Source organism: Ambystoma mexicanum, chromosome 11, assembly GCF_040938575.1.
Source record: "Ambystoma mexicanum isolate Mex_15411 chromosome 11, UKY_AmexF1_1, whole genome shotgun sequence".
NCBI classification, from domain to species: domain Eukaryota; kingdom Metazoa; phylum Chordata; class Amphibia; order Caudata; family Ambystomatidae; genus Ambystoma; species Ambystoma mexicanum.
The window spans coordinates 1,394,126,758-1,394,146,559 of NC_090934.1; the positions used below are offsets into that span (position 1 = coordinate 1,394,126,758).

General features: G+C 47.0%; 1 protein-coding gene across 3 annotated transcripts in view; it reads right to left on the reverse strand.

The window, feature by feature from the left end:
* The window catches only part of ZWILCH (zwilch kinetochore protein), a 613,634-nt gene that overhangs the window by 282,405 nt on the left and 311,427 nt on the right, over nucleotides 1–19,802 (reverse strand). For all 3 annotated transcript variants that reach the window (XR_011279846.1, XM_069625009.1, XM_069625010.1), the window contains one exon: nucleotides 17,086–17,157. Coding sequence is in view for 2 of the 3 variants with exons in the window: in XM_069625009.1 (XP_069481110.1) it covers nucleotides 17,086–17,157 (72 nt within the window). In the remaining variant the exon portion in view is untranslated. The remainder of the gene's footprint in view (nucleotides 1–17,085; nucleotides 17,158–19,802) is intronic.

Sequence of the window (19,802 nt, forward strand, 5' to 3'; positions counted from 1 at the left end):
GGCGGCGTTGCTGCCATCACTGAAGGATCCCACCACTTCCATGGCCTCGAGCTGCCTGGCGTGATGGGCCCAACGTTTAGTGGAGCGGTCCTTTAGTGTTTTAGCCTTAATGAGCTTACACGCTCTGCAGTTAGCCCCAGGGTTGTCCCTTGGCAAACAGAGATTACAGGTGGTATGTTTGTCAACCCAAGGGAATTTGCGGTTGCACTTGGGGCAGAATTTAAATGGAGTACTCTCCATATGTCACCGAATGGCAGCGGGCGAGTGCATGTAGGAAATAAAACGAGTGTGATTATATCCACCCACCACTCTCCCTACTTGCAGGGACGAGGCCAGAGGCCTTCCGAAGCCCAAAGTCCATTGTGCAGTCTCGACGGTTGTTCGTTCTTCGGACCGGCGTCGATCTTCGATCTCTCAATGTGGGATTGTAAGAACGTGTATTTTTAGATAAATTATGAATAAATGGCTGAAAGCCAGGGAACTCCACAACAATGCTTCTGACAAGTATGGTGGAAAAAAACAATCTGAGGGTCCTACACGCGTGAGGGATCATGGGTACAGTGGACGTCACACTAGGGATAGTATTACTGGCACAGCCTATGTCAACGCCCATTTTCGAGTTTCGAAAAACAAATAAATACTCCGCAGCTTCCACTAGATGTCGGCCTATGCACAGCATGTGATCTAAGCAGATTCCACAAGCCTCAGAAATATATAATACATTACTCACTGTAATCATATTTCTGATGCTTGTATCTGCAGAGATTCACATGCTGTGCATAGGCTGACATCTAATGGAAGCTGCAGAGTATTACAGTTGTTTTCGAAACTCGAAAAGGGACGTCGACCGAGTATGCCAGTAATACTATCCCTAGTATGACGTCTGCTGTATCCATGGTGCTTCACGCGTTGAGGTCCCTCAGATCGTTTTGTTTCTGACATGAGGTAGCATGAAGTGTATCGCGAGTAGAGGTGTATCCAAGCAGATAAGTATCAAAGAAACTCATAACATCTATGCACCTTCTCTTCGGGGAGGAAGGGTGGGTCGCATGTGAATCTAAGCAGATACAAGCATGAGAAATGCAATTACGGTGAGTAATGTAACCCTTCTGATGTTCGTGGAAACTGCTTAGATCACATGCTATGCATAGATTAGCGAGCAGTGTTAGGAGAAGGTGGTGGGTTGTGAGAAGGAGCATCGGCAAACATATTTTAGAACCGCTTGTCCCACCTGTGTAGCTGCTTTGGAATGGGTGTCAATGCAGTAGTGCTGAGTGAAAGTGTGTACTGAGCTCCATGTAGCTGCTTTGTAAATGCTGTCTAAGGGGGCATTTGCGATAAAAGCCAGAGTAGCGCCTGTGCTCCTTGTGGAGTGAGCTCTTGGTGTGAAAGGCACTGTCTTATTTGATAATGAATAGCGTAGTGGTCTGCATCTGACTATCCACCTGGCGATGGCATTTTTGGAAATGTGGTCTCCTTCTTTGCCTGGTGCTACAGAGACAAACAGTTGGTTTGTCTTCCTAAGCGGCCTGTTCTTGTTTACGTAGTAAAGGACCACCCTCCTCACATCCAGTGTGTGGAGTTTTACCTCAGCTGAGCTAGTTGGATTTTGAAAGAAAGCCGGTAGAGCTCTATGGATTGGTTCACGTGGATTTTGGAAATAAATTTAGGAGAGAAGCTCTGATGTGCAAGTAAAACCAATTTGTCTTTATGGATGATAAAGAAAGGGTCCTGCACTGACAATGCATGCAATTCACTAACTAATGCTTGTAATTCACTAACTCTTCTTATGGAAGTAATAGCCACTAAGAAGGAAGTCTTGTAAATAAGGTGTTTAAGACTAGACTTATGAATAGATTCAAATCGGGTCCCCATGAGCTTTGAGAGTACTAAATTGAGATCCAATCCTGGCAGTGGGTTAGCAATTGGAGGGTGGAGAATCTTTTTACTCCCTCCATGAACGCTTTAATGACTGGAGTGTTCCTTTGTGGTCTTCCTTTGGCGCGGGGGATGGTTCGATGGTTCTTGGAGGAGCTCCACACAATAACCTCCTGCTACTGTCGATAGCACCCATTTGTCCTTGTTTATTCCCTCCCATGCGTGGGTGAAGTGTGAAATCCGTCTCCCTACTGGGGAGGCAACGGAGGGGACCTGTAGCGGACTGTCATTGCTTGGGAGGTGTTCCTCCATCTCTAGACGTGGAGGACCTTCCCCGGCCACGGGATCTACGCTTGCCTCTCTGGTAACCCTGCGACCCCTGACCTTAGTTGTTGTTCCAGGAAGAATTTTGACTTTGGCCAGAGCCTCTCTGGGAACTTTGGCCACAAAAATGGCGAAAATTGTTCCCGCCTCTCTGGCCAGCAGGTTTTTTAGTTAGTTGCCCGAGGGTCTTGAGGGTGTCGTATTCCTCCTTGCAGACTTCAGGGTGTCCTCTACTGCTTTGCCAAATAAGACTGTTGGTTCCACTGGCATGTTAAGTAACGTCGCCTGGGTCTCTAGCTTAAAGCCAGACTTGCAAAGCCATGGCGCTCGATTATGGTTCCTTCAGCAATTATTCGGCCTGCGTTATCCGCAGCGTCGAGGTTATTCTTGAGAATGCAGCTAGCAGAAGCTATGCCTTTAGCTGCTACTAATGCAAGTTGAGACTTTAAAGGCTCGGGAGCCGAAGCTATTGGGGTGATTATTTTATCCCATTTATGGCAATTATAACTTGCCAACAGTGTAGAATTGTTGGTGATTCTAGCTTTAAACGTTGCTGAGGTCGCTACTTTCCTTCCCATGTTATAAAGCTTCTTGCTCTCCTTGTCAGGGGGAGCCTCCGAAGAGGCTAGAGGTGTGCCAGCCCTTTTTCGGGTAGTTGTGACCACGAGCAAATCCAGCTTAAGCTGGTGCCTGATATAGAGCGGGTCAGACTGTGCCAGGCTGAAGAGCTTCTCTACTCGTGGGTTTACTGCCCGTGTTTGGTTAGGTGTCTCTAGTGAAGGTTGGATTTTTCTCTGGACAGATTTTTAAATTGGGATGAAATGGGTGGCAGCCTTCTTGTCTCCCAAAATATCTTCGATAAAATACTTGTCCTGCTGAGTCTCAAGTGTCTGAATACCAAAGTGCTCAGCTGCTTTGATTAATGTGTCATTGTGGAGAGACTTATCTACTCGAGAATCAGGCACTGGGGAATCTTGTTGAATTGGTGAGGCCAGAGTATACACCTGTGCCTCTTCATCATGATGATGATCATGATCATCATCATCATCACAGTAATGGTCAGAGTGTTGGTAGTCCTCATTATCGCCCTCAGTGTCTGTATTAACGTCATAAAGCTCAGCTGTTGTACCAGACCTTTTTGCTGGTGGCTGGGATGAAGCCAGGGGCTGAGAACTGGAAGTCAGGCGCTGAGAGCTAGAACGCTGAGTAGTAGGAGGTGTAATTTGAAAGTTTGACAGCCTGAAGGTTTGTTATTTCTTTTAAATTTATTTGGGAAAAAATGTGCAAATAAGGTAATTCTTGACATCACCCTGTCTATGTCCTCCGCAGTCCATTAGGCCGAACTGGGATGACCCCAGGGTAAAATGGGGTAGGGACTTGTACTAAGGGTGTAGGTGTGGATAGGCCCTCATTCTGTAAGGCCTCAGCCAAAGAACCCTCTTCTTGGGGGACAGATATTGTTTCCTTAGAAGGGGTAGATTTGTCCTTATGAGACTTGTCTTTAGGATTAGAACTTTGAGGAAGATTCTTTTGGTATGAGTAGCTTTAAGAAGGCTCTCAGGGACATGTTTCTTAACCAGGTGAGACAACACAGTGTTTTTTGACTTTACAGCTGATTTTGACAAATGATGTTGACTTTCGGTATTGGGATGGACCTCTGCCTCGTCTGCCGACATTCGGCGTTCGGTCGATGTTTGATGGGCAGTGGCTTTCGGTTTTCAGGGCCTGTCATGGGGTGATCGGGACCTCGAGTGCCCAGAGGACAGGGAATCTACAGATCTCCCCCTAGACGCTGTATCCGGGTGTTTGGTCGACGGCGTCGACTCATCGCCCCAGGATGTGTGTTTAGTGGAAGTGCTCTTACCGCCGGGTGTCGTTCCCTTAAAGGTCTCTTAGGGTCAGGGGCTTGCACTGGGGAACTTGGCTGTTCCCCGTCGCCGAGAAGACGGCGACGCTGCCGTCACTGGAACCTCCCTCCATGTTAATGGCGGCCTCGGCCTGCATTGCGTGATGGGCCCAGCACTTGGTTCTGCAATCTTTAAGGGTGTTAGGTTTAAAGAGCTTGCAAGCTCGACAATGCCCTTTGTTGTGGTTGCGGTTTAGACACAGGTTGCACACTAGTGTATACAGGTCTCTCGAGTTTAGCAGAGGCTCTGTTCCCAAATTGCATTGTATGATATTCAGATTGCATTGATGGGCCTCTCTCCCACTATACAGGTAGCTCAAATTTAGTAGGGGCTCTGTTCCCAAAAGTGCATTGTAAGGATTACTGTGGAGTGACACTACGATTAGGGGCTCACGCTTCATAAAACCGCACATTGAGTCCTAACTGCACCCTCAAAGCCACTTTAGATAAGTAGATCTCCTTAAACCCGCATAGCTAGCTCACCGCAGGGAACCGCATCAAGGAAGACGGGAAGTAAGGACAGCCACTGATAACACCCAACCATACAACCCCTAACCACCTCGAGTACCACTCTCAAGACAGCGACTGAACGAGTTGGCAACACCGGCCGAAAAGACCAACTACAGTTAGAGCTCAAACTGGTAACGGACAACCCTCTGTTTTCTCTGTCTTCTCTGCATCTTGCTCCACTACGCTGTTCCCTAACAATGTCTCTTTGTTTTCACAGGGATGGTTGCGATCTCAGAGTTGCCGCACCGATGGCGAAGACCACAGTGGGTTATTGATGCGCGGAGAGCTGCGCTGTTTATCAGTGTTAATTGCCAACCTGTGTTCTCTTCTCTTCTTTGTACAGGTTGCGTGATGTTCCTAAGTGATGAGCGATCGAAGCGCTGCTTGCCCAGGTAAGTGCTTTGTTAATGCTGACCTTGTTCCTTCTCCCTTGCGGGTTGCGGTGAAACCTGGAGATGGGCAAGGTAAGAGAAGCACAGGGTGCTGCCAGGACACACTGCTTGCCCAGGTAAGAATTGTTATTAATGCTGTCCTTGTTTCTTTACCTTTGCAGGTTGTGGCAAACTCCGGAGATGGGCGAGGTAAGCGAAGCGCAGGATGGATTCAAGGCCGGTTACTTCACAGGTAAGTGTTCTTGCTCGCTAATGCGGTTCTTGTTCTTCCAGGTTATTAATGGAATCCGGATCTAGGGCTTCAGGATCGGGCCACCGGAGAAGCAGATGAGTAGGAGCTGGACACGGTGAGCATTACGCTGCAGGAGTGCAGAATAACGCAAAGCGTGTTCTGCTGTTTGGGTGTGGTTTATATAGCCTAGGTAAAGTAGTTCCAGGCCAAGAAGTTCCAGGCCCAGCCACACCTTAAACACTAGACCGCATGGCTTGTTTCTAAAGAACTGAGCTGTGTAATAGGCCTCCATGTTGGATTACGGTCAAAAACTGATATTGCTTTATTCCTGATAATGCACCAGGACTGACTCCATGTATGTTTCTGATGGAGTTTTAAGGCCCTTGGGGCCGGTGTGAAGGGCTTTAGCCCCACTGCTGCGAGGGGGCCGTTATACCTGAGGGGGTCAGGGGCATGGATCTTGACAGACACCCAAGCCGATCACTCAACCCTAATCGAGTGTCTAAAAGAAGTTCTCAACTGGATGAATGCCAACAACCTGAAAATCAACCCAGGAAAGACAGAAATCATGATCATATGCAGAGACCAAGAGAACGAAACCGCCATCCCGTGGCCAGTGGAAATGGGAACGGCACCATCACCGTCTAAGGTAGTAAAAAATCTGCGAGTCCTGATGGACAACACCCTAACCTTAGAACCACAAATAAACGCAACAGTCAAGAAATTGTTTTTCCTCCTCCACACGGCAAGAAGAATCCTACCTTTCCTCTCCTTCACGCACAAAACACTCACAATCGTCGCCCTCATCTTGTCAAGAATCGACTATGCAAACAGCCTCTACCTCAGAATACCAGAATACCTCCTGAAGAAACTACAACAGATCCAAAATACAGCAGCCAGAATACTCCTTAAACTATCCAGAAGAGACCACATCTCTCCTGCCCTAAACACAGTGAAACACTGCATCACCTTCAAAACAATGTGCATAACGCACAGGGCAATCGGTGGACAAGGAGCAGAATTCCTACAAAAAAAAATAATCTACAAGGCAACACGACTTCTCAGGTCAAGCAATGAAATCCGCCTGGAACTAAAACCATACCTTAAGAAAAAAGGAGGCACCTCCTACCACTTACCCGCAAAAACCTGGAACAACATCCCAAAAGAAATAATAAACACCAAAGATCACCTAAAATTCAGGAAATTACTAAAAACCTGGCTCTTCAACACCATAGATGCAAACTGAAAACCGAAATAACGGAATGGAATAAGAGCGACTAAACTTAGGACACTAACACCCAGAACCGACTAAGAAACTCCCACCACAACTAGACAGGTAACGCCAAGTCAAATAAAACAAGCGACGCCCATTAAGACAGAATCAACAACCCCAGCCAATTCAAGCCAAATTCACCCCATAATTGCTACCATATGTTAGCAATCATCACACTCAAACTGAGTTGTGCACTTTAGCAGGTACACTGGCCGTATGAGTGGAAAAGGAAGGTAGGTAAGATTTATGAAGGAAGTCAATAGAAGGGCAGGCCAGATATGAACAGGACAGTGGGAATTCTCGGACAAGCCCAGATCAGGACAGAGGCGCAGAAATGCCCCAACACACCATCTAGGGAGATTTCGCAAACCCAGCGCCTCACTTCGAGACAGAAATGCCATCTAACCAATCCAATAATAATTTCTCCCTCTGCATACACCTCTCAGACTGCAAACCAAACACAACCACAAACCTACAGCACAACAAACCACACAAACTTCACTACATTGCAACATCAAAACAAAAACGCACATACTTGTGCAAAAAGTACACAACGACTACCGGCCGCAAACAACCCAGGCCCAGCCAACGGACCCACCGGGCTGAGGCTGCCAACAGCACATCACTGCTCTCTTGCACTTTTCCAGCTTCCTCCCACTAACTCACCCTCCCTTTTCCCCTCTTTAAGAGCCGCCAGAGCGCCAGGGGACCATTCCGGTGGTGATAGTGCGCGGTACAAATGTCCTTTAACATTAACAGGGCAGAATTTAAAAGGTGTTCTATCCATGTTTGGGAAAGGCAGCCAGGCGAGAAAGGGAAAGGGTGGGAAAATGCATTGTCCAATGACCGTCCCCCACTCTCCCTACTCTAAGGGCCTAGGCCCGGTGGGCCTTCCAGGGACGAAAGGGTCCATTGAAGCTTGAATTTGTCAGACGGCGCTGTCTTTTCCACCGTGTCGATGATTTGGTCGAAGATGAAGGAAAGAACAGAAATAGTAAACTATTTTTAAACTTGTCATAAGCAAATGGCGTTATGCCAAAATTGAACTCTGCGATAAGCGTCCGCTCATGATGGTGGAAAAAAACAATCTGAGGAACCTTGATGCGTGAAGGACCATGGGTGCAGCGGACGTCACACTAGGGATAGCATTACTGGCATGACCTGTCGACGTCCCTTTGAGTTTCGAAAAACAACAACTGTAATATTCTGCAGCTTCCACTAGATGTCAGTCTATGCATAGCATGTGATCTAAGCAGCTCCACAAGCCTCAGATAGATATAAATATAAACGTTTTGCTTTTAGCCACTGTACATTTTATCAAAAACAGCTTTCATAGCAAAACCAAACTTACAAAGCACTCGATCCAACTATTTCAGTGCAAATAGCTTTATTGTATTAAAAACAAAATCATCAACATGTTGACCAGCATGGACTTAAAAAGTGGCATTTAAAAGTCAAACACTTCTCTTTCTGTGCCACGCATTCCACCCCTATGCAGGGACTTCCTCAGGCGAAGTGAATCAATTTGTTTAGCGCAAACCTTTTTCTATTTGTACTCCTTGTTTTTGGTATGTCATGTGATCAAAAGTCATGTGACTTTTTCTGAAGGTAATCTTCTAACTAGCTGAAATGCTAGCACCCATCCTGGACCTATATAATTATACTAATCCAAATGGATAAAAATATATAGAGTGCTCATAACTCGGTCTGTTCTAAAAGACAGTTACCAATTGCAACTCCCATTTGAGTAAACTTAATTTTACTAAATAGTACAGGTGTAATGGTTTGCTCAACCTGTAAGACCCATTTTATTAAATCACTACAGTCTAGTTCTGCGTGTGCTGAGTGTTTGACTCTATCAGGCCATGAAAACTGAGCTACGGTGCGGCGGCACCCAATTTAAAAGCTGCAAACTATTAGCGCTTTATTTCAATCTCACCCTAGTGGGCAAAAAATATTTAGTGACGGGTGCTGCACTGCATCCATGTAATAATGGCTCTCTAACACCCCCATCACCTCTGTAACCAAATTGTGAACCTCAAATCCGGAATCCCGCCCAAGTGGGCTCAATTGTCCTTCTGTTTAAAGTGACATGAAGATTACAAAGTGCATATCATTACATTTGGTAAAATTGCTTTGTTAGAGCCGTACATCAATATTCTGCATTGACATCGAAAGTGCTTGTGTGCATTAATGGAAATACAATACTTCGTCACACTTATTTAAGACACGTCTCTTACAGTATCACATTCTCGCCATAACGCGCTAACAATTATGTTTAAAGTGACATGTGCATATTACAGTACAACTCTTAAAGTTAGCTCATTATGCCATCCAAATTGACACTTCAAAAAGTAGATACAATGATCATACCACTACTATACCTCCTAAAGTGACTATGTGTTACCAAACAACTGTAATTATTATGAATTTGCAATGCGTGTAAAGACTGCTATGGGGGTGTCTGTACGCCTGCTCTCTATATGGGAGAGGAGAGGCACAGAGGACCCCAGCCAAGATTCTCTATTCAGTAGCTATGGTCAAGCAATCAAGGCCTAGCTTCTCAGGAGGTGATGCAGGCTGTTTCTTAAGTACAGTGTAGTCCCCAAGCACCCATAAAGCAATGTCCACACATTTTATTAGTGAAAACACAGCCTTTATAGATTTAAGGTTCAAGGCTATATACACAATCACAATAATTCACGTTGTGCTCAGTTAATCTACAATGGCAAATATATACAGTTCTAAGTGGTACCACAATTATAATCAGATTTCATTAAAGTACATCAACTGTACTCTGGCCAAATGTCACACAAATCAATCAATAAAGGTAACCCACAATAGACATAGGAGGACAGTAGTTGGTTAGAGCAATTGGCAGAATACTGGCCCCTACCACTAGACAGTTCTGTGTGGAGACCCCACCCCCCCCACCTGGGCAACCTGTAAAATAAAGATATACTACAAGCTCAGTCCATATATTGTTCAATAAGCCTCATTTCCTTCTAAAATGTTTCTACCAACCCAATGTACCTGGAATAGCAGAGTTCCTCGAGGAGGCGTTGATGGATCCTTCTTGAGTGACTCCCTTTAAAGCAGGAGCCATAGATCGTCAATGGGCCTTGAAGAAAGTGAACTTGGCGTCAATGATCCTCGATGAAAAGTTTGATGGCGTCGAGGCTGCAGCTTCAGTTCGGACGGTGACCTTCAACGACGAGTCGAAGACGTCCTGCAAGAAAGAGGCTTGCGGGGCCCCTCGATGTCGATAGTTCAGGACCGCAAAGAGTTTGTGAAGCGTCTCTACTGCCTTCGGGTGGCAGGTAACCCACCAGTGGATACTCCTTTGCACGTCGACGGCCTGGCCTTCTCCGGTGGGCTAAGGCAGTCGACGGTGCGGACGGGTGCGTCTGGGTGCGTCCGGAAATGAAAGGTTTTAATCAATGGAGCATTGTGGCTCCGGTCGTCAACGGCACAGCGTCAAGCAGTCCCCAGTTCTGGGCAACACGGCTTCGATGGGCCTCCGGCGATTCGAGCAAACATGCGACCCCTGGTTGACAGACGGAATGTCCGGTGGTTCTCTTCGCTCTCCTCAGCGGTCCCAGTCTCCGGTCGGTAGCCTGTCGAGGGTCTGACTTCAAGGGAGCTTCGGCGAAGGTTAGCGGTGCTCGATGGTCACTCGGAGCTTGGGAAGAGGGCGCCTAACCAGATCCTCTCTCCGATCAGTCCTAAAACTCTACAGCTTTCGGATCGGGTCGAAGCAAATGCAGCAGCAAATCATCTTCTTTCGGCTGGGCTTCAAGGATAAGCTTCAAGTATCAACTTCAGCTTCTGAACGAATTCTAGCAGTGATAGGCCCCCAGATATACTGTTGATCTCCCATTCATTCTGCTGGGTCACACTCAGCCAACCAATCACTCAGAAAGGCATTCAGCAGTCAGTCAGCCAATCAGCCATACAGTGCATTCAGGCCATTCTCCAGCCTCTCAGACACTCACAAAAAGGAATGTGGATTGCGACAAGTATCCAGCCATTCAAAACTATACACTGCATTCCTAGCAGTTTCGGGCAGGGATGTCTCAGTCATTGTGTTTCATACCAGAAACCAGACATTCACAACAAGAAGTGCAGATTGGTCACAAACTCCATTCACCCATGTCCCACCCACAGGGTGTACCCACAACATACAGTCACTGGGAAGGCTCCAGCCAGTCTGGCCTGAACTTTACTACAATACCATGCATGGAACTTCCACCCAACAGTCAGTCAGGGGGAAGGGACAGAGTCAGGGCTTCTTAGGTCTTTGGGAAAACAAGATAACAGGCAATAGAAAGCAAGAGGCTACAGAGGCCATCTTGTCTCCTTTCAGGAATCAACTAATTCCAATGGCAGGGCCTGGGTATCCCCAAAATGGAAGATACTCTGAGCATCTGTCAAATTCAGCATGGAGCTGCCACCAGCCCATACCCTGCTCTTTGGAACAGACAGACACACATACACACGGTTGTACCCCCAGCCATGGGTTCCATAAGGGTTCCCATGGGTCTGTACACCAAACCAAAAATAGGAAGAGCTGCACTGCCAGGAGTCCCACATGGACTCCTGGGCAGAAAACAATACAGAACCCAAAAGAAAAAGGACAACAGGACAAGAACAGGGAGGCCCTGTCCCTCCAATGCATTTCCAGCATCACATTTCAATTCTAGTAGTCTAGACCAATGTTCTTAATGCCCATTACATAGATATCCTTATCTAATCACATAAAGGATGCATTGTACATTGTATTACTGGCCATTGAACCTCTAATCATCTACCAGATGTATGGCTAGTTCTTCCAGAGTATTGTGACCCCCCCCTGGCTTTTTGGTATTGAACATTATGATCTATTTAGACTCAAGTTTGCGCAATTTGAGTTCTCTGTTACCTTTCCTTTTATGAATCGGTATATGCGCTAATGCAAAAAATCTCATTGATGATACATCACTACCATGTTTTTCTGCAAAATGAACAGCTAGAGTTTAGTTGCTATCCCCATTAATTATCGCTCTAATGTTGTAGAATTCGTACCTTCAATTGACAAACACTAGAACCAATGTACATCAATTCACAAGGGCATTTAATATCATAGACTACACATTCAGTCAAAAAATTGATCTTTTGTTTGATCTTCCACATTTTTGTTGCTACCCATAATGCCAAATTACACGTCGTCTTTTTTTCATGGCATAAGTACACATCTTACAGTTGTTGCATTCCTCAAAACCACTGTGTGTACTTCTTTCTTTCAGCCAGTTGTTCACTTTATGATTAACATTAGGCATACTTGGTGAAATTAGATCTTTCAATGATTCAGCTTTTGCAAAGGCTATCTGTGGCCTATCACCTATATGTGATGCTATATCCTTGTCTGCCTGTAGTATTGACCAATGTTTGCCCAGAACTTTTCTGATTTCAATAGCCTGGGAATTGTAGTTGGTAATTAATCTAATGCAATCCTTTTCATCCGTCCCGATTTTCTTTTTTAAAAGATCTTTTCTATCTAAGGGCTGTCTGGCTATAGGCTTTCATAATATTTGATATAGTAGAGCCCCTTGCCAGAAAAAGGGGCCCCATTTTGCTTGCTACACTCTGGAAATCTTCATTTAGAACAGAGTTATGAGCTCTATATATTTTTATCCATTTGGATTAGTATAATTATATAGGTCCAAGATGACCGCTAGCATTTCAGCGAGTTAGAGGATTAACTTCAGAACAAGTCACATGACTTAGATCACATGAGGTCCCAAAAAAAAGTACAAATATAAGATGGTTTGCGCTAAACAAATTGATTCACTTCGCCTGAGGAAGTCCCTCCATAGGGGTGGAACACGTGGCACAGACAGAAGAGTGTGACTTTTAAATGACATTTTTTAAGTTCATCATGTTGACCAGCATGGTGTTGGGGACCTGGTACCCCCTGCTTCCTGATTTAGAACATTGTGGTGGTGTTGTCCATGAAGACCTGCACCACCTTGCCTTTGAGGGACGGAAGGAAAGACTTGAGGGCCCAAAAACACTGTGCACAGCTCCAACACGTTGATGTGCAATGCGTTCTCCTCCGGCAGCCACAGGCCTCGTGCACAAAGACTTTCAGTGTGAGCGCCCCATCCCTCCAGGAAGGCGTCCATCGTAACCGTCTCCTGGTTAGGTGGGGTCTGGAAATCCGCACCACCGGACATATGTGCGCAAACTCCACAACACTGTATTGCTCGACGGAAACTCGTCAAGTGTGATCTTGTCCTCGAAGCTTCCCAACACTTGTATCAAACGGGCGTCGAGGAACTCTTGTAGTAGACGCATCCGCAGCCTGCACAATTGAATGAGGTATATGCATGACATCATGCCGAGCAGAGACTTGATGGACCTCACACTTGCGATTTTCAGGACCAACAACCGTTGTACCGTGCCCAAGATGGCCGCTATCCTCTCCCACCGACGGAGACGCCAGACACGACACTGTTGAGTCGGGATCCCAGAAACAACGCGTCCTGCGATGGAGTCTAACAGGACTTTGCATAGTTCACTGAGAACCTCAGATCCATCAGGAGCCGGACGGTCCTCGCCGTGTGATCCAGATAAGAGTATACGTGGATCCCTCGTAGACGCAGCTGTGCTGTCAATGGCGCCAGGCACTTGGTGAAAACCCTTGGTGCCGACTTCAATCCGAAGGGAAGGGCCTTGAACTGGTAATGTTGCCCTTGAACCACGAAGGGAAGAAACCTGTGGTGTCCCTTGTGGATGGGGATGTGAAAATAAGCATCCTCCAAGTCCAGCGACGACAGGAAATCCCCCTGTTCTAGCTGTCTTAGAACATGTTGAAGAGTCACCATCCGGAACTTTTGGGACCTGATGTACTTGTTCAGACAACGGAGGTCTAGGATGGGCCTCCATCCGCCGGTCTTCTTTTTCACGAGGAAGTAACAAGATGCACTCCGGAGCCCCGGAGCCTCTTTGAAACTAGCTCTATCGTGCCCTTTCTTAGCATGGCCCACACCTCCAGCAGCAGCTGAGGGACGTGGTTTTCCTGATGGGCCACTAGTGGTATTCGGGTACACTTTCATTGAAATTCCAGGGTGTGTCCATGGACGAGAGCGTCCAGCACCCGACAGACGGTGGAGATGGTCTTTCACATGCTGACCAAGTTCGCCAGCCGGCCTCCCACCGGGCCACACGGGTGGGGGCCTGACGCCACGGCCGGTTCAATCCCGCTTTGACATCGAAGGGCCCGCCTTGGGGACCTTGGTGACGGCGACACCGTGCTCCAGATTTGGCAAGGCCCCCGTTTGTCTCCTGGGCCGAAGAGCGGCAGGGCTGATGGTAGGACGAAGATCCTCCACCGAATCCTTTGGAAGAATCTTGGGATTTCCCGCCGGAAGTCCGAAAGGACGTCCGTCGTTGCTGAAGCGTGCCCAAGGCACGAGCTGTCTCTGTATCCGCCTTGATGGCTTCAAGAGATTCATCCAAGGTCTTCCCAAACAAGTTGTCCCCGTCGAAGGGCATGTCCAACACCTTTGACTGAAAATTCTGGCGAAAGGCCCTCAGGCAGCCCCGCCAATGAAGACAAATGTTGCCCATCTGGCGGAACCCTGTGTCTGTGATGTCCATGGCCACCGTAATGACGTGGTCCGATGCCACCTTACCTCCCTGTAGAATCTCCAAAGCTTCTGCCCTCTTGTCGTCGAGAAGGAAGTCCAGGATGGGAGTGATCTTGAACCAAAGCTCCCGGTCGTAACGCTCCACAATGGCGAGAGAGTTGGCGGCCTTGATGGTAGTCGCTGCCGACGTGATAACTCTTCGCCCCATGGCAGCCAGCTTCTTCCCCTTATTGTCCGGGGGAGAGGAGGCCGCCAAAGAGGAGGAGCCCGAAGACCATTTCTTGGCTGCTGCTGAAAGAGTCCAGAGATGGTTGGAACCACAAGCACTTAGGCGCAGAGTCCGGCACCCTGTACTCCTTCTCTTAACGGTCCCTCTTCGCCAGAGCTGAGGAAGGGTTCTTCATGTCGTCCAAATGTCGTCCAACAGCGGGATCAAAAGTATGGTGTTCCTTTTCGCCTCGCAGCGCTGTTATAGGAAACCCTTGTTCTCTTCAGGGACAAGCTGGAATAGCTCTGAGGCCCTGGAGATCATGGCGTGGAACGAGCCCATCTCATTGGGCTGTGAAGATCTGGGCTGCGGAGACGGAAGATCCCCCAATCCGCCATCGTTGTCCATGCCAGTGCTCGTCGTCGCCGTGTCAGGATCCGTCTCATCCCTCGGGGGGTTGGGGGGAGGGGGGGGGGGGACGAGGGGTGACAAGGAGACGGAGGGTGAACTCTCCTCTTCTTGACTGGTGGTTCCCCCGATGGTACCGGTGTCGCGCGAGGGGCCATCGGTGCAAGTGGCATCCTCGTCTGATCTCTGTGCATAGAGTATGCAAGGCAGTGAGAATGTCCACCGAGATATCTCCAGGTGGATGCTGAGGTGGCTGTGATGGAGGAGAAGGTGGTTGTGGCCTGGGTTGGTCATCCAGGCCCTCCACGCCCTGTTGCTCCTCGTCAGTCTGCTCCTCGTCACCTTCATCATTGCCCTAGTCGGGATCCTCGCCGAAGGGCCCGTTTGACGCATCAGAGGCCTGGAAGTTGGTAAGCTCCTCGTCTGTGGAAATATCTGTGCCCTGAATGGCTACCATGCCCCCACCCTCTCTGAGACCAAGGGGACAGTTTCGGCAAAATGATGTTCATCATCTTCTCCGGCGTCTTCTCGATGGGCTGAAAAGAGGACTCCCTCCTGGCAGGCAGGGACACTCTTGCCTTCGGGGCCGTGCCATGCGGATCCGCCACGGCGGCCTTTGCGAGGGATGGCTGGGCCTTGGACTGATGTACCTGGGCCTTGGTCGAGCCCGTGGCCTTAGGGAGAGGGTCTGAGCCCCCGCTCCCCCTTGGCCTTCTCCGGAGGACCTGTCTGGTTCTTCGCCAACAGTTTTCCCGGATGGTCCGACTTCCTCTTCTTCGAAGATCATGAGCGTTGGCTCGTGATTGAAGCCGCCAGTGACGCTGTACTCGCCCTGGCTGCCAAGGAGCCCGTTGCAACTGTGCTTCCAGTGACAGTGGGCTCACAGTGCTTAGCCATTTGTTGGCACCGCCCTCCCCCGCGAGAGTGGTGCCCTCAAAAAGTCTTAGAAGACTGCTCACCTTTCGTCTGGGCAGGGGAGGCATGCTGCCGGGACTCACCCAGAGCAGGTACCTTGGCCTGGAGCCACTCCTTGAGCCGCCTGCGCCGATCGTTCAGCGTGCGGGCACGATAGCCTGACAAGACGCACAGTCATCCTCCACGTGCAAAGGGTCAGAGTGCAGGCAGTAAAGGCACAGGGAATGTCCGTCGTTCGCAAAGACATTCCGCAAGCTGCAGCCGGGGCAAATCTTGAAAAGGTGCGCAGAGTCCTTCTCATCCGACATGTAGGTCTTGAAGAAGCTTCTCGAATCCTCCACGAAGTAAACTTGATTAAATTCACCCTTGAGGGGCGTGAAGAATCCGAAAAATGGGTCCCATTAATTGGAAGGTGTATCGATAGACCGAAAAAATAGAGTAAAACTCTTAGAAAAACCACAAAACATAGTAAAAGCTCAAGAGCTAAGCACGAGGACTCCCAACACTTGAACGTGCAGTAAAAATCTGAAGATGGCTGCCAGAGGAGGGGCTTAGGTGGAGGGTAGTCATTGGCTGGGGGCAGTATGACCCAGAGACCAGTGATTGGTTGTTAAGAGTAAGACAGTTCAGAAATGAAACTGATTTTTTCTTCACCGAGGATTCCCAGCCTGACGGGGAATATTCATGAGCATGTGAATCCATGCCAGACCCCATGCTGGAGAATATCCGCTACCACCAGCCCCAGCCCATCCGGGAACCATTGTGCATGTAACCACAAAGAAAAGGTTATAAGGATACAAGAGTACCCAAACCACACAGGAGGGAGCACTTGGGTAAGCTTTCTTGAAACTTGCATCTCTTCATGTTACAATTCGATAATACAATACTATGGATCACAAAACGTGAGACGGCTAGAGGCAGATAAAAGTCACCACGCCCTTCCACACTTCACTTTCAGGTGATTTGTGCACCTTAAAACAAATATAAGAATTCCATTTAGAGAGACAGGGTCTCTCAGTACTGATAAGTCTTATGGACTGATCAGATGCCCTATAAAGTGAGCAAAACAAGAGCAGTCGAATTCAGAGTGTTAGTTAACTCCAAAAAGTCAGACCAGGAACCAGTCAAGAGCAAAAAGATAGTGTGCCCCATAGAAGTCTATAAGAGGAAAGCAGCAAAAAGAAAATCTTTGCGAACATGCAGTATAAATACCAGTAACAGAAATCCCAATAACATATCTATACATGTCCTGGGGTTTAAGATGGGAAAGCTTACTGAAAGCAAGGGCAACTACACTAATACGTTGCTTGCAGCTGAAGTCACTCTGTGACAAATCCAGTCTTCCAGGTCTCCAAAACCTCAAAATGGGCCATTGTAAAATTCTGCTACCAGTTTTCGAATCTCTTACCAGTAGGAAATCCAGCTCTTTGTACAATTGATAAACTGGGCTCTTCTGATCCCCCGACTCCACCTGGATATTCTAAAAAACAGAAAAAACATTGAACGTAAGATGATCATTCAAGTTCAATATATGGTATGAACTGCAGATACAATCCGATAATACAATACTATCGATCACAAAACGTGAGAAGGCTAGAGGCAGATAAAAGTCACAAACGCCTTGCATACTGCCCATTTCCATGCACACGCATGGCCTCATTCTCCAGTTTACTGTTGGAGGAAAGGGCAAAGTGCTAGAACAAACTATTGCAATCAGGTGGACCAGGCAAGGTAATTGTGGATCACAGTCGATTTGTAAAAGGCTGGAAGGATCGTTCCAAATTTAGAAAAACATTTTTGTAGATCATAAACATTCCAGTACCACAGTCAAAACAAAGCCAAGTCTACAAACCCCAACCATTTTCCAGCACTGCTTGTGATTGCTTGATTTGATGCTGGATTTGTTTAGCACCAGGTGGAATGCAGGTTGGTGAACTGAAAAGAGTGATAAGTAAGCCCATAGGTACGAGTAGCAATTTCAAAGTCAAAAGCTTTGACAAAGTGCGCAGATTTTAGCTCATTTACGAAATCTTAGAGATTTTGGCCCGTATGTTCAATTGCAACTCCATAGAGAAGGCAAAGCCACAGGCGGCTTATAGGCTTAATCAAGATTTATTGCAAGTCAGGGACCTGCTCTCCCAAAGGGAGAAGATTTCATGTAACAAAATAAAATTAAGAGTAATTTGCAAATGTTCATTTAATGCTACCAACTGATTTTAGATTAAAAAAACAGAAGCCACAGTTCTAATCTTTCAGATTAAGCATGCCGTTAACGAAGGAATAGAAAAACCGTGCTACGCGTAGTGGAATGGACAAAGTTTGTTCCTTCATTTTTAATGTAACCCCCATCTGCACCTTCTTAGGGGAATGTAAATAAAGGCTCCCCAGCTGCAATCTGTTCTTAAACCAAACTATCCTTTAGCTGATGGCAGGTAACCTTGACCGTCTTCTGTACAATGTTTATGACCATTTTGCTATGACCGTGGCCTTGTAAAATCACCATGATGACATTTTTAATTTGCAAATGCATTGCTGCCAATTTATGTGGACTTGGATACTCTTTCCTGGGTAGGTGGCAAGGAATGTTGATATGCCTTGAGCCTCAGCAAACTGTGTGCATTACTTTCTAGGGGGTGGGGGTGTCTGGGTTACATCTTTTCATGGTGGACTTTAGATGCTGGTTTTCTGCAACAGCAGCTTGCTCTACGTGATATGGGCTAATCTAGGATATATCAGAACCGGACTTCACATAAAAAAACCACGTAATTTCAGAGAGTCGGCGCGCGGGGCGAAGAGTCAGAACTTTGATTTAACCCCGATTATATGGCAGACCAAAGACTTTGAACACCAGACTTTATTTGACATGCTAAGGAGAGAAATACATGGTTGTTTGAATTGTGTTTTTTTTTTTGGCAACCAAACTATGTGAAGAAGCTAAACATATATTGCCCCGATTTGAAGAAGGCACATACATGCCGAAACACGTGCCTCACAAAGGGCCACATAAGAATCTGAATAAAAAAGACCTTTGAAGGGTTTCTTTATATAAACAGTGGTGCATTGCTTTGTTTTATGTGAAAGGCCTGTTCGGATTGATTTATCACAGAGTTTGGGGACTCGATTCTCCCTTTACTTTCACGCACACACGACATGGGAAAACCTAACGATAAACAGAGGGCGCAGAGCAACATAAACCGATATTCCTCAACCCCCAAACTACGTAATACATAATTTAGGATATATGGCGCCGAATACTGCCAGTGTCCAAACCGAAATACACGGGTTGTGCGCTAAAGCTGGAATATAATACTGTGATTTTGGAATTTGGGAATATTGTGTGTACGCAGACATTGAGCAAAAGGAAAAATAATGTGATTTTACAGGTTTGGTGTACAGTGCATGTTAAAATAGGTGCACGCTGCAGTTGAGCAGGCGGTATGAATACTGGAATTGTGCAGACATCACACTGGCAGCTTATAAGACCTATCCTGTCATGGTGTTGTGCACAAACTGGGAGAAGAACAGGATTGCTGGTGGCATGAAATGTTAGTTGCAGAGTGACCAAAAATACCAGTTTAATGACATTAGCGCAATGCCGGTCCAATTCCCCAATCTATGCTGGCTTGAAAAGAGGAATTAAGTGGGAATCTGGAACAACTCAACGACCAGATTTAACCTGCTGTTCGCACTATTGTTGGCACTAATACGAACACTAGCGCATATGTGGTCACTGTGCAGATGTTTTCCCTTGTTGCATATCTGTACATTCCAAGACCATGTAACCGAGCCATGTTTAGTATTTTCAAACAGGTGCAAATTCAGTCACTGCTACAGCACTAACACCATTGCAAAGTGGATCATTGCCTTGTCCATGCAAGTAATTGTGTGCCATAGAGAAGTTCCCAGCAGGAAGTCTAGTCAAAAGGGCCTATAGAGATGTGTGTTCTTGCAGGCTGATGGCCTGTAGGCCAGTTCAGAAATTCCGGGCCCAACAGCGAGTATTTACAATGGTACTCTACATTTGGCTACGCCTTACTGCCATTGTATCCCGAGAAATCTATTGGAGGCATTGGCTGCCCTACTTTCTAGAAAAAGCAGGTACAGCTTGCTGGGAGATTGCAGCCA